The sequence below is a fragment of the Bos javanicus genome, chromosome 13 (genome assembly GCF_032452875.1).
Source record: "Bos javanicus breed banteng chromosome 13, ARS-OSU_banteng_1.0, whole genome shotgun sequence".
NCBI classification, from domain to species: Eukaryota; Metazoa; Chordata; class Mammalia; order Artiodactyla; family Bovidae; genus Bos; species Bos javanicus.
The window spans coordinates 53,402,863-53,417,913 of NC_083880.1; the positions used below are offsets into that span (position 1 = coordinate 53,402,863).

Consider the following 15,051-nt stretch of genomic DNA (forward strand, 5'->3'; position numbering starts at 1 on the left):
AGGTGGGAGGAAAAGGGGAACGACAGAGGACAAGATGGTTGGATGGCATCACAGACTCGATGGACAAGCTCCGGGAGTTGATGATGGACAGGGAGGCCTGGCGTGCTGCAGTCTCTGGGGTCGCAGAGAGTTGGACATGACTGAGCGACTGAACTGAACTGAACTGAACTGAATATAATTTTGAATAACTTAGTAGTGTCTATATTATGTTATTATGACTGAGGTTGCTATTTGTAGCTGACTTGGTAGCATTCCTGGTTTTGGCTTGTGTTGATCCTCTCATCTGTGTGTGTGTATAACCAGCACCATGGTCAGCATCAATGACCACACAGTCTCTCATGTGATAGCCCTTTACAATGACATACGTCCCCACCAAACCAAACCTCTGGCAAATGCCATTGTATTTTGTTTCCATATAATTTCAAGTATGCTATATCAGTGGAATTCGTATTTTGAGATTGGCTTTATGTACTCAACCTAGTACCTTCAAGAAACTTACAATTGTTGCACACACACATATATAAAACTCATCCTTTGGGCTGTTGAATAGTATTTCCTGTTATGGATGCAGTTTGTTAAACTGTACACATATTGGTAGATTTTTTTTTTCAAGTTTTTGCTTTACAGAAAAATCCTCTATAACATTCATGCACAGGTTTTGTGTGGAGGTAGTTTTTGTTTTTCTGAATAAATGTCTAGAAGCGTAATTTCTGGGTCATATAATGCACTTCTTTTTGTGAAAGGAGTAAGAAGTGATTCCTTTTTTGGAGGCAGGTCATACAAGTTCTGAGATCCACGTTGCACTGTGAAATTGGCTAAATTTTACTAATTACATCTTTAAAGGACTGGAGTAAGAAATCATTACAGGAGCAGACCTGCTTCCATTCCACAGGGTTGAGAGCCCCTGGAGAAACTTCTTTTGGTTGAGGCAGGTGTAGAATCAGACTACAAGCCAGCCACATCCTAGAGTTCTGGAATTGGTACTTTGGGACAAGCCCACAGCCACAGATTCTTCCTGGGGTCTGTGAGTTTGCCTAGGGCTCCCAAACTGGGGTTCACCATGAATGAGGTCAGGGGCCCAATGGAGAGAATAGTGGCCCCAAGTTCTAGCCAAATAAGGAGCAAGTTTATTTCAATTAGGTTTGTTCACTCTCTCTGAAAACATAAGTAACTCCTCAGTCTCCATGAGCCTTCTCTGTCTGAATTCTATTTCACCATCAGAAGCAGAAACTGTCTAGAATGCAGAAGCAGATTACAATTTCACAAACATTTCACGTCATCATAGGCACTTCCTCTTACATCTTGGGAGGTGGGGCTTCTCTCCTCTCCACCGAGCACAGATGTTCTGGTTTTCCCTAGGACACATTTGGACACAGCGGGCTCCTCAGGCCTCTACGATGCCCATCCCTGCCTTCTGGGTCCACCCTCCTCCTCTTTGCCTGCTGCTGACTCTGCTGCTGGGACTCACAGGTAAGTATTCCTTTGGGTAGAATCTCCTTTTTCCTGCCTTCTGGACCTTCACTGCCCCAGTACTTTTAGGGTCTCCATGTAAACATGAGTGCTCAATCCATGCTACAGAAGTCCAAGGGGTAGACATTATCTGAGAGCATAAAATCAGGGATCTAAGTGTTTTCTCTGTGGATCCATCACCTGCAGCCTACTACCAGAGGCTTCCAAACAGATACTTCAAACACCAACCATGACGGATTTGTGCATATTATCTAATTCTCACAATGTCCCAGTGTGATAACTATTAACAGTGAACTGCAGATGGGGAAATTGAGGCAGAGAGTAACTTGACCAATGTCACAATGTCATCTAAGGCAGTAGAGCACAGGATTAAAATCCAGGATGTTCAGCTGCAGAATTGATTCTTTGAGCCATGTTGTGCTGCTCAGCTTCTCAGAGGAGCCTAATTGCAGAAAAATCAGAAAACAGAGAAGTAAATAATAGGTAAGTCATCACATACCATGCTACTCATTTAAAAATCTTACAGTGTGTACTCCCAAACTTTTGTTGGTGATGTGTTAGATGGTTCCTATCTGCTAACTTTTTTTTTAAACTGGGCTTTAAACATCTGTTATAATGGTGTTTGATCCTCAAAACAGCTTGTACACTATCATGCTAGGCTACACTTTAATACATGTTTGTGGATGCATGATATGTGTATGTTTATGTATGTGAATGAGTGGGTATGAGGAAGTGTTCTCAGAAATGAGATTTCAGAAAGACTTCCTTATTTTTCCCATGAGTCATTTTTCACTCTACATGAAATGACATAGACAGATAATTAGTTTCTGCTGCCTTTCAGCAACAACTCTCCTTTTAACTTCTCTATATATTTATCCTTGGAAAAGTGAAAGTGTTAGTTGCTCAGTTGGGTCTGACTCTCTGCGACACTATGGATTGTAGCCCACCAGGCTCCTCTGTCCATGGAATTTTCCAGGCAAGAATACTGGAATGGGTAGCCATGCCCGTCTCCAGGGCATCTTACCAACCCAGGGATCGAACCCAGGTCTCCTTCATTCCAGGCAGGTTCTTTAGCGTCTGAGCCACCAGGGCTTACCCTTCCTCAAACTCTTAAGAAAACTTGGTTCTTGGTAAATGGGTAGAATTTTGTGCGTACCCATCTTGGAGTCCCCTCTTTCATGCTGGATAGGGGTGAGGAAGAAAGGAGGGGATTAAAGACACCGAGACTCTTGCCTATATGATCTATATACTCATATCCATATCTGTAATTATATTTATACCCATATTTATAAGAATCTATATCATCTAATGCTCGTTGAAGCCTGCACACCTCAGGAAATCTATTGAGTAAAAACTATTCATTTTCTTGCACATTCGTCTTGTGCCAGACACTGTTGGAAATGCTCACAGTTGTTTACTCATGTGACATCAAATCCAAACTAGAGCCTCTGGTCACCCCTACCTTACAGAGAAGAAAACAGAGCAAGGAGAAGTTCAAGGTCACTCAGTGGTAAATGGTAGAGGTATGGTTTAAATTCAAGCAATCTGATACTAGAGCTCATGAGTTTAACCGTTGGTCTTCTTGATGCTGTGGCCCTGCTTCTATCTCACGATCATGAGATTTCAGCCACTTCTGTCAATAGTTTGCAGAGCGGGGAGTGTGGGGAAGAGGGTTTGTGGTTTTCTTCTTCTGGGCTCTTCTGCTTCTTGCATACATACAAGTCACTTTTGTTTTCCCCAAGTCATATATTCATTCTGGCATTTGGTTGACAATACACTACTGAGGACATAGAAGCAACTAGAACATTTGAGGTTATGATATACATGCAAAAAAGAAGACGTAAAAATGGCTAGCACCTGGACAGTAGCTAGTAGAGATAAGAGGGAAAAAATTCAGGTTCTGGGTGCACGCTGAAGAGGATTTTCTGATGCATAGTATGTGTGGTGGGAGAAAAGACTATGGCTTTGAGATTTGTGCATCTAGAAGTATGGTGGCTCAGCTGAGATACAGAGGGTGGCAGGGGTTGGGAGGAGATTCAGTTTGGTTTCAGATGTTGTTAACTGTGAGATATCTATTTCTATCCAAAAAACATGACAAGTGGATAGTTGGACAAGCAAGTTCAGAGGAAAGACCTGGGCCAAAGATGTAAATTAAAAAATTATTAATTTATGATTGTAGAGATTTTTTTTTCCTATTCCTTGATTCTCTGATCCCTCTTCTCTACTCCCTCCATTTCTCTCTCCAACTTTTTTTCATGTTTCTTCCCGTTTTTGTCTTAGCAGTTCACCTTCCCCAACCTCAGTCTTCTTTTTCAGACTTTAAAAACTAAACCATCTGATGATGTTGGCACATCACAGGACCTTCCCTGTAATAAGGTGCACTCTTGTTAGGAGGCATGCTGCTGCTGCTGCTGCTAAGTCACTTCAGTCGTGTCCAACTCTGTGTGACCCCATAGACGGCAGCCCACCAGGCCCCCCCTCCAGTCCCTGGGATTCTCCAGGCAAGAACACTGGAATGGGTTGCCATTTCCTTCTCCAATGCATAAAAGTGAAAAGTGAAAGTGATGTCAGTCATGTCTCACTCTTAGCGACCCCATGGACTGCCGCCCACCAGGCTCCTCCAACCATGGAATTTTCCAGGCAAGAGTACTGGAGTGGGGTGAGTGGGTCATTGCCTTCTCCGGTTAGGAGGCATAATTGGTTACAAATAGTGCTTAAGCAAAAGTCACTCAGTTGTGTCCTACTCTTTGCAACCCCATGGACTGTACAGTCCATGGAGTTCTCCAGGCCAGAACACTGGAGTGGGTAGCCTTTCCCTTCTTCAGGGAATCTTCCCTACCCAGGTCTCCTGCATTGCAGGCAGATTCTTTACCAGTTGAGCTACGAGGGAAGCCCCAAATAGTGCTTAGTGGGTGGACTTGTCAGTTCACACTCTGCTCAGGTGAACCACACGTGTTCTCCCTAAAGAGTAGGGAAGAAATAGAAAAAAAAAAAACAACAGGATTTGTTTGTGGCATCAAAACAACTTGTTCTTTTGATTTACATCCCAGCAATTAGGCTTATGCATGTTTAATAGGATATTTCAGATAAGAAAGAATGTGTTTGTATTTCTATCTCCTGAAACTAGATAGTCAGTGAGGCAATGAAATTAACCTGGAAAATTTGTTCAGTTCAGTTCAGTCGCTCAGTCGTGACCGACTCTTTGCGACCCCATGAATTGCAGCACGCAAGGCCTCCCTGTCCATCATCAACTCCTGGAGTTCACTCAGACTCACGTCCACTGAGTCAGCAATGCCATCCAGCCATCTCATCCTCTGTTGTCCGCTTCTCCTCTGGCCCCCAATCCCTCCCAGCATCAGAGTCTTTTCCAATGAGTCAACTCTTCACATGAGGTGGCCAAAGTACTGGAGTTTCAGCTTCAGCATCATTCCCTCCAAAGAAATCCCAGGGCTGATCTCCTTCAGAATGGACTGGTTAGATATCCTTGCAGTCCAAGGGACTTTCAAGAGTCTTCTCCAACACCACAGTTCAAAAGCATCAATTCTTTGGCATGACCCTTATTTTCAGTTTTGTTTTGTTTTGTTTTTGTTTTTGGCAGTTACAAACGTTTATTTTTACTTCAGTCTGATGGAGTTCGTCTCCAGCAAAGTCTGAATAAGCTCCTGTTGCTATTTGAGCCATAAACTATACAGGTGTGATCTGATGGCATATATGTCAATGCTCTTGGGTCTAAGAAAGAAGTTTCTGTCTATACACTTGCAGGACTTCTGTTTTACATTTATTTAATTTTTTAAAAATTTTTTTATTTTTAAACTTTACAATATTGTATTGGTTTTGCCAAATATCAAAATGAATCCGCCACAGGTATACATGTGTTCCCCATCCTGAACCCTCCTCCCTCTTCCCTCCCATACCATCCCTCTGGGTCGTCCCAGTGCACCAGCCCCAAGCATCCAGTATCGTGCATCGAACCTGGACTGGCGACTCGTTCCATATATGATATACGTATTTCAATGCCATTCTCCCAAATCACCCCACCCTCTCCCTCTCCCACAGAGTCCAAAAGACTGTTCTATACATCAGTGTCTCTTTGGCTGTCTCATATACAGGGTTATTGTTACCATCTTTCTAAATTCCATATATATGCATTAGTATACTGTATTGGTGTTTTTCTTTCTGGCTTACTTCACTCTGTACAATAGGCTCCAGTTTCACCCACCTCATTAGAACTGATTCAAATGTATTCTTTTTAATGGCTGAGTAATACTCCATTGTGTATATGTACCACAGCTTTCTTATCCATTCATCTGTTGATGGACATCTAGGTTGCTTCCATGTCCTGGCTATTATAAACAGTGCTGTGATGAACACTGGGGTACATGTGTCTCTTTCAATTCTGGTTTCGTCAGTGTGTATGCCCAGCAGTGGGATTACTGGAGGATATTTAGGGCTAGCTCACTGTGGTTTTAATTTGCATGTTCCAATTAGTAGTGATGTTGAGCACTGTTTTATATGCTTGTTGACTGTCTACATATATTCTTTGGAGAAATGCCTGTTCAATTTTTTTGATCATTTTTAAGTTGAGTTGTTTGTTATTTTGTTGCTGAATAGTAGGATTTCCCTTTACAGTTGCTTTCTGTGCATCTCACATGTATTTATATTATGTGTTTATGTTTTCATTTGTCTCCAGGCATTCTCTAATTCCCCTGGTGATTTCATCTTTTACCTACTGATTTTTTAAGAGAATGTTGTTTGATTTTTATGTATTGGTGAATATCTTATTTCTGTTTCTGTTATTGATCTAGTTTGATTTTTCAAACTGTTTGACTGGTGAGTTGCTTGAATAACCCTCATTCAGATTCCATTAATTTGCCTCCTCATTCATCCTGCGTGACAATGACACATACATAGATTTTTGTTATGGCAACTGGTTTTTGTAACTGTCAGGACAGATATGTGTGATAGATAGAAAATAATCCCCCAACATAGGAGGAGCAATCAAAATTGTGAAGTAGGAGAAGCTCACCTTCTCCCACAAATACTTCAAAAATACATTTACATACAGAACAATTTTCACAATATTTACTGAGCACTGGCAGAACTTAGACTTTTGAAATGGCAGGAAAATCTCCATGCAACCGGATAGGACAAAAGAAAAAAAGAAGAAAGTAAGACAGCAGTCAGGAGGGGATCTGCACACCTTGGGGAGAACTGTGAAAGAGACAGGTTCCTGCACTCTAGGAAGTCTCCTCACCAGTAGGGATATAAGCTGGGACAGAGGGGGAGCTTCAGAGTCTCAGAGGAGAATACAACACCTGGTTTGCAGTAGCTAGACCAGACAGAGACTTGCACGGATGGTCAGTGCCATTGATCAGCACTCCCCAGCCTGAGAAAATCATGGGCCCATTGGGTGGGAGCTGGGTGCTTGTAGCTCAGGATTCAGAGATCAGACCCTGGCAAAGGATTGTGTGGAAATAGCCTGAAGGTGCAGGAGCCTGATATGACCTCACCTGAGGGTGTATTGTTTGAGGGGTGTGCAAGGGGAGGGGTAGGACCCACCATTTTCTCTGCTCTCAGGTGGCAAGATACTGCCTACACAGCTCCAGGAGGTATTACCAGTCACTCCTGCCAAGCCCTTGTTTAGAAGTAGTTGCACTCAGGAGGGCACTGTTGTGCCCTGGGGCTACAGGAATGGTCAAGAGCTACGTCCACTCCCATAATGAGCTCCAAGGCATGTGTGAGTGACCACCACTACCACGAACCCAAGAACAAGGCACCAGCCACCACATCTGCACACCCCCATCAAGGCAATAATGGTGAACATACGCTGAGGGAAGAGGTGGCAGGCATCCACACTGAAAATAGCCTCTGCACCAAAAATATTAAACCCACACAAACTACGCAGGGATGCTCCCCAAGAAATAGTCCTTCAAGACCACAGTAGATATCTTTTCTTCTAAACTCACAGAATAAGAAAAGTATAGGTAAAATGAAGACACAAAGAATCAATTCCAGTTAAAAGACCAAGAGAATTCCCCTGAAAGAACAAACAATGACAGACATTTTTAGACTAATAGACACTGATTTGAAAAGGGAAATAATGAAAATACTAAAAGAATTAAGCAGGCTATCAACGGAAATGCAAAATATTGTAAAAAGGAACTAGAAAAATCATTTTCTGAGATGAAGAGTGAACTAAAGGCAATGAATAGCAGAAAAAATAATGCAGAAGAACAAAAAAGTGATCTGGAAGATAGAATAATGAAAATCACTGAGTCAGAAAAGTATACAGACATTCAAGCAAAAGGAAACCAAAGCAATAAAAGCAATAAAAAAATATGAGACTTATGGAATAACAAAAAGCTTGAAAACCTACACGTAATAGAGATTCCAGAAAGGAAAGAAAGAGAAAGGGGAGTCAAAAATTTGAAGAAATTAAGGCTAGAAACTTCCCAAATCTAAAGAAGGAAACCGGTATTCAGGAACAGGAAGCTCAAAGGGTCCCAAATACCATAAGCCCAAACAGATCTATACCAAGGCATATTAAAATAAAAATGGCAAAAGTTAGAGAATTCTAAAAGGTAGCAAGAGATAAACAAAGAGTTAACTACAAGGGAACCCTCAAAAGGCTATCAGCAGATTTCTCTACAGAAGGATTGCAGGCCAGAGGGGGTGGCAAAACATTGATTCAAAGTCCTAAAAGGGAAAAATCTGCAACCTAGGATCTTCTACCCACCAAGATATTTATTTAGAGTGGAAGGAGTGATAAAGAATTTTTCAGACAAGCAAAGCTAAAAGAAAACATCAATACTAAACCTATTCTAAAAGAAACATTGAAAAGTCTTCACTACCTAGAAAAGGAGTACGAACATATAGGAAAGACTAAATCACAATTGAAAAACAGATCACCTAAATAAGCTAATACACATATTTTAAAATAAAAATCCTGTGGAAGTGATGATAAACACAGTGAACAGCAAAAGGATTAATATGAAGATGTAAAAGGGGACATCAGAATCATATTGATGAAATGTAGGGAAGGAGAGTAGGAAAATATACCCTTAAAAAATTTCCTAGGAAGTGTTTGAACCTATATGACTATCAGTCTAAGGCAAGTAGATATATGATGGGGTTAACATACTTGAGAAACATGGTAAACACATATCAAAAACATACAATAGAGTCACAAAAACCAAAAACATGAGTATAATATAAAAGAAAATCATCAAACCACAAAAGGGAAAAGAAAGATACAATATAGAAATATAAAATCGATGGGAAAACAAGGCATAAATTGATAATAAATACATATTTATCAATAATTAATTTAAATATCAATGGAATGAATGCTCCAATCAAAAGACACATAGTGGCATATTGGATTTTAAAAAGTAAGAGCCTACAGTATGCTGCCTTCAGGAGATTCACTTTAGGGCAAAAGATACACATCAATTGAGAGTAAGGGGATGGAAAAAGATATTTCATGCAAACAGAAATGGCAAGAAAGCCGAGGTCACAATACTCACATCAGACAAAACAGACTTTAAAACAAAGGCCATAAAGATAAATAACAAGGCCACTATACATTGATAAAAGAATCAATATAAGAATAGGTTTTAATACTTATCAAAATATATGCACCTAATATACCAATCCCAAAGAAAGGCAATGCCAAAGAATGCTCAAACTACCGCACTCATCTCACAAGCTAGTAAAGTAATGCTCAAAATTCTTCAAGCCAGGCTTCAGTAATACATGAACCGTGAACTTCCAGATGTTCAAGCTGGTTTTAGAAAAGGCAGAGGAACCAGAGATCAAATTGCCAACATCCTCTGGATCATGGAAAAAGCAAGAGAGTTCCAGAAAAACATCTATTTCTGCTTTATTGACTATGCCAAAGCCTTTGACTGTGTGGATCACAATAAACTGTGGAAAATTCTTCAAGAGATGGGAATACCAGACCACCTGATTTGCCTCTTGAGAAATTTGTATGAAGGTCAGGAAGCAACAGTTAGAACTGGACATGGAACAACAGACTGGTTCCAAATAGGAAAAAGAGTACGTCAAGGCTGTATATTGTCACCCTGTTTATTTAACTTCTATGCAGAGTACATCATGAGAAATGCTGGGCTGGAAGAAGCACAAGCTGGAATCAAGATTGCTGGGAGAAATATCAATAACCTCAGATATGCAGATGATACCACCCTTATGGCAGAAAGTGAAGAGGAACTAAAAAACCTCTTGATGAAAGTCAAAGAGGAGAGTGAAAAAGTTGGCTTAAAGCTCAACATTCAGAAAACAAAGATCATGGCATCTGGTCCCATCACTTCATGGGAAATAGATGGGGAAACAGTGGAAACAGTGTCAGACTTTATTTTTGGGGGCTCCAAAATCACTGCAGGTGGTGACTGCAGCCATGAAATTAAAAGACGCTTACTCCTTGGAAAACAAGTTATGACCAACCTAGATAGCATATTGAAAAGCAGAGACATTACTTTGCCAACAAAGGTCTGTCTAGTCAGGGCTATGGTTTTTCCAGTGGTCATGTGTGGATGTGAGAGTTAGACTGTGAAGAAAGCTGAGTGCTGAAGAATTGGTGCTTTTGAACTGTGGTGTTGGAGAAGACTCTTGAGAGTCCCTTGGACTGCAAGGAGATCCAACCAGTCCATTCTGAAGGAGATCAGCCCTGGGATTTCTTTGGAAGGAATGATGCTAAAGCTGAAACTCCAGTACTTTGGCCACCTCATGCGAAGAGTTGACTCATTGGAAAAGACTCTGATGCTGGGAGGGATTGGGGGCAGGAGGAGAAAGGGACGACAGAGGATGAGATGGCTGGATGGCATCACTGACTCGATGGACATGAGTCTGAGTGAACTCCGGGAGTTGATGGTGGACAGGGAGGCCTGGCGTGCTGCAATTCATGGGGTCACAAAGAGTCAGATACGACTGAGCGACTGAACTGAACTGAACTGAATATAGGAGCACTGAAATACACAAAACACATACTAACAGAAATAAAGGGAGAAGTTGATAGGAATAAAATAATCATAGGCTACATTAGCTCCCCACTCACATCAATGGACGGATATAGACAGAAAATCAATAAGGCAGCAGAGATCCTAAATGATATAATAGAACAGTTAGACCTCACTGATATTTTCAGGAGATTATAAAAATTTTTTTAAAAAAACAGAAAACATTTGTTTCAAGTGTATATGAAACATTCTCTTGGACTGATCACATATTGGGACACGAAACAGGTCTCAACAAATTTAAGAGTATAGAAATCATCTCCTGCATATTTTCTGACTACAACAGCATGAAACTAGAAATGGACCACAGAAAAAGAAATGAGAACAATTACATGGAGAACAAACTACATGCTAGTAACATACCAATTGGGTAAGTGATGAAATCAAAGAGGAAATCAAAAAACACCTTGAGACAAATGACAATAAGAACACAGCCACACAAAATCTGTGGAATGTAGCAAAAGCCATCCTGAGAGGGAAGTTCACAGCAATACAGGGTTTCATCAAAAGAAAAAAAAGAAAAATCTCAAATAAACAAACTGACCTACCACTTAAAAGAATTGGAAAAAGAAGAACAAACAAAACCTAAAGTCAGTTTGTCCCCAAAAGAAGAACAAACAAAGCCTAAAGGGAAGAAATAATAGAGATCAGAGAGGAAATAAATAAAACAGAGATTTTTTTAAAAAGTAGTAAAAAAAATCAATAAAACCGAGAACTGGCTCTTTGAAAGGGTAAACAAGATGATAAACCTCTGGCCAGAATCACCAAGAAGAAAAGAGAAAGCCCAAATAAACAAAATAAGAAATGAAAATGGAGACACAATATCCAATACCTTAGAAATGCAAAAACCCATAAGAGAATACTATGAACAATTATATGCCAAAACATTTAACAACCTAAAAGAAACAGACGAGTTTCTAGAAACATATACCTACCAAAAATGAATCAAGAAGAAGTTGACAATTTGAACAGACCTGTTACTAGAGGTGATGTAGAATATGTAATTAAGAAAAAAAAAATTCCTTATAAACAAAAGTCTGGAACCAGATGGCTTCACAGGCAAATTCTACCAAACATATGTAGAAGAACTTACATTAATTCTTCTCAAACTCTTCCAAAATATTAAAAAGGAAAGAGCACTCCTAAGGGCATTCTATGAAGCCACCATGACTCTGATACCAAAACCAGACACAGATACCACCAAAAAGAAAGTTACAGCCCTGTTTTTTGATGAAAATAGATGTAAAAATTCTCAACAAAATATTATCAAGCCAAATCTAACACATAAACAAGATCATACACCACAACCAAGTTGGATTCATGTCAAATTCACAAGTGTGGTTCAACATATGCAAATCAATCAATGTGATATACTTCATAAAAAAATAATAGACAAAACCACATAATCACTTCAATAGATGCAGAAAAAGCATTTCACAAAATTCAACATCTGTTCATGATAAAAACTAACCAAAGTGGATATACAGGGAACATATCTCAATATAATAAAAGCTATTTATGACAAACCCACAGCTAATATAATATTCAATGATGAAAAGCTGAAAGGTTTTCCACTAAAATCAAGAACAAGACAAGGATACTTACTCTCACCTCTTCTATTAAGCATACTTTTGGAAGTCCCAGCCACAGAAATCAAAGCAAGAAATGAAAGGTATCCAAATGGGAAGAGAAGAGGTGAAATGTCAATACATGCAGATGGCATGATACTGTATACAGAAAATCTTAAAGATTCCACACAAAACATACTAGAACTGATCAACAAATTCTGCAATTTAGCAGAATAGAGGATTAATACAGAGAAATTGGTTGCATTTCCTTATACTAACAACAAAATATCAGAAACGGAATGTTAAAAAAAAAAAGACAATACCTTTTAAAAATTGCAGCCCCTAAAATAAAATACTTAGAAATAAATCTGAGTAAGGAAGTGAGGATGAACCCTCCCAGATTGAAAGGTGTTCAATACTCTACTGGGAAAGAGTAGAGGGCAATTACTAATAGCTCCAGAAAGAATGAAGTAACTGGGTCAAAGTGGAAACGATGCTCAGTTGTGGATGTGTCTGGTGGTGAAGGGCTTTCCCAGTGGCTCAGTGGTAAAGAATCTGGCTGCAATGCAGGAACCACAGGAAACATGTTTTTGATCCCTGGGTCAGGAAGATCCCCTGGAGGAGGGCATGGCAACCCACTCCAATGTTCTTGCCTGGAAAATCCCATGGACAGAGGAGCCTGGCAGGCTACAGTCCATAGGATCGCAAAGAATCAGACATGACTGAAGTGACTAAGCAGCAGCAGCTGGTGGTGAAAGTAAAGTTTGATGCTGTAAAGAATACTATTGCACAGAAACCTGGAATGTTAGGTCCATGAATCAAGGTAAACTGGATATGGTCAAGCAGGAGATGGCAAGAGTGAACATCAACATCTTAGGAATCAGTGAACTAAAATGGATGGGAATTGGCAAATTTAATTCAGATGACCATTATATCTCTCACTTAGAAGAAATGGAGTATCTCTCATAGTCAACAAGAGTCTGAAATGCCGTTCAGTTCAGCTCAGTTCAGTCGCTCAGTCGTGTCCAACTCTTTGTGACCCCATGAATTGCAGCACGCCAGACCTCCCTGTCCATCACCAACTCCCGGAGTCCACCCATACCCATGTCCATCAACCATGTCGGTGATGCCATCCAACCATCTCATCCTCTGTCGCCCCCTTCTCCTCCTGCCCTCAATCTTTCCCAGCATCAGGGTCTTTTCAAAAGAGTCAGCTCTCCTCATCAGGTGGTCATAGTAGTGGAGTTTCAGCTTCAACATCAGTCCTTTCAATGAACAATCAGGACTGATCTCCTTTAGGATTGGCCAGTTGGATCTCCTTGCAGTCCAAGGGACTCTCCTGAGTCTTCTCCAACATCACAGTTCAAAAACATCAATTCTTTGGCGCTCAGCTTTCTTTATAGTCCAACTCTCACATCCATACATGACCACTGGAAAAACCACAGCCTTGACTAGACGGACCTTTGTTGGCAAAGTAATGTTTCTGCTTTTTAATATGCTGTCTAGGTTGGTCATAATTTTCCTTCCAAGGAGTAAGTGTCTTTTAATTTCATTGCTGCAATCACCATCTGTAGCAATCTTGGAGCCCAGAAAAATAAAGTCAGCCACTGTTTCCACTGTTTCCCCATCTATTTGCCATGAAGTGATGGGACCAGATGCCATGATCTTCGTTTTCTGAATGTTGAGCTTTAAGCCAACTTTTTCACTCTCCTCTTTCACTTTCATCAAGAGGCTCTTTAGTTCTTTTTCACTTTCTGCCATAAGGGTGGTATCATCTGCACATCTGAGGTTATTGATATTTCTCCCGGCAATCTTGATTCCAGCTTGTGCTTCTTCCAGCCCAGCATTTCTCATGATGTACTCTGCATAGAAGTTAAATAATCAGGGTGACAATATACAGCCTTGACTTGGGTGCAATCTCAAAAATCACAGAATTATCTCAAGTTCCTTTCCAAGGCAAACCATTTAACGTCACAGTATCCAGGTCTATGCCCCAGCCACTGATGCTGTAGAAGCTGAAGTTGACTGGTTCTGTAAAGATCTACAGCACCTTCTATAACCAACACCAAAAAAAAAAAAAAAAGTCTTTTTCTTATAGGGGATTGGAATGCAAAAGTAGGAAATCAAGAGATATTCAGAGTAACAGGCAAGTTTGACCTTAGAGTACAAAATGAATCAGGGCAAATGCTAACAGAATTTTGTCAAGAGAACACACTGGTCATAGCAAACAACCTATTCCAACAACACAAGAGACGACTCTACACATGGACACCACCAGATGGTCAATATCAAAATCAGAGTGGTTATATTCTTTGCAGCCAAAGATGGAGAAGTTCTATACAATCAGCAAAAACAAGAGCTGGAGCTAACTGTGGCTCAGATCATGAGCTCCTTATTGCAAAATTCAGGCTTAAATTGAAGAAAGTGGGGGAAATCACTGGACCATTCAGGTATGATATAATCAAATCCCTTATGATTAAACAATGGAAGTGACAAACAGATTCAAGGGATTAGATCTGGTAAACAGAATGCCTGAAGAATTACGTATGGAGGTTTGTAGCATTGTACAGGAGGTGGTGACCAAAACTATCCCCAAGAAAAAGAAGTGCAAGAAGGCAAAGTGGTTGTCTGAGGAGGCTTTACAAATAGCTGAGGAAAGAAGAGACATGAAAGGTGAGGGAGAAATGCAAAGATATACCCAACTGAATGCAGAGTTCCAGAGAATAGCAAGGAGAGATAAGAAGGCCTTCTTCAATGAACATTGCAAAGAAATAGAGGAAAGCAATAGAATGGGAAAGGCTAGAGATCTGTTCAAGAAAATTGGAGATATTAAGGAAACATTTCATGCAAGTTTGGGCATGATAAAGGACAGAAATGGTAAAGACTTAACAGGGCAGAAGAGATTAAGAGGTGGCAAGAAAATAACAGAGGAACTGTACAAAAAAAGCTCTTAATGACCTGGATAACCATGATGGTATGGT

General features: G+C 40.2%; 1 protein-coding gene across 3 annotated transcripts in view; it reads left to right on the plus strand.

The window, feature by feature from the left end:
* The first annotated feature begins 1,332 nt into the window (after positions 1 to 1,332).
* The window catches only part of LOC133259376 (signal-regulatory protein beta-1-like), a 54,990-nt gene continuing 41,271 nt past the window's right edge, over positions 1,333 to 15,051 (plus strand). Inside the window, exon 1 of one of the 3 annotated variants that reach the window (XR_009740379.1) lies at positions 1,333 to 1,470. Coding sequence is in view for 2 of the 3 variants with exons in the window: in XM_061436781.1 (XP_061292765.1) it covers positions 1,341 to 1,470 (130 nt within the window). In the remaining variant the exon portion in view is untranslated. The remainder of the gene's footprint in view (positions 1,471 to 15,051) is intronic. The other 2 variants (XM_061436781.1, XM_061436782.1) reach the window with 2 other exon arrangements.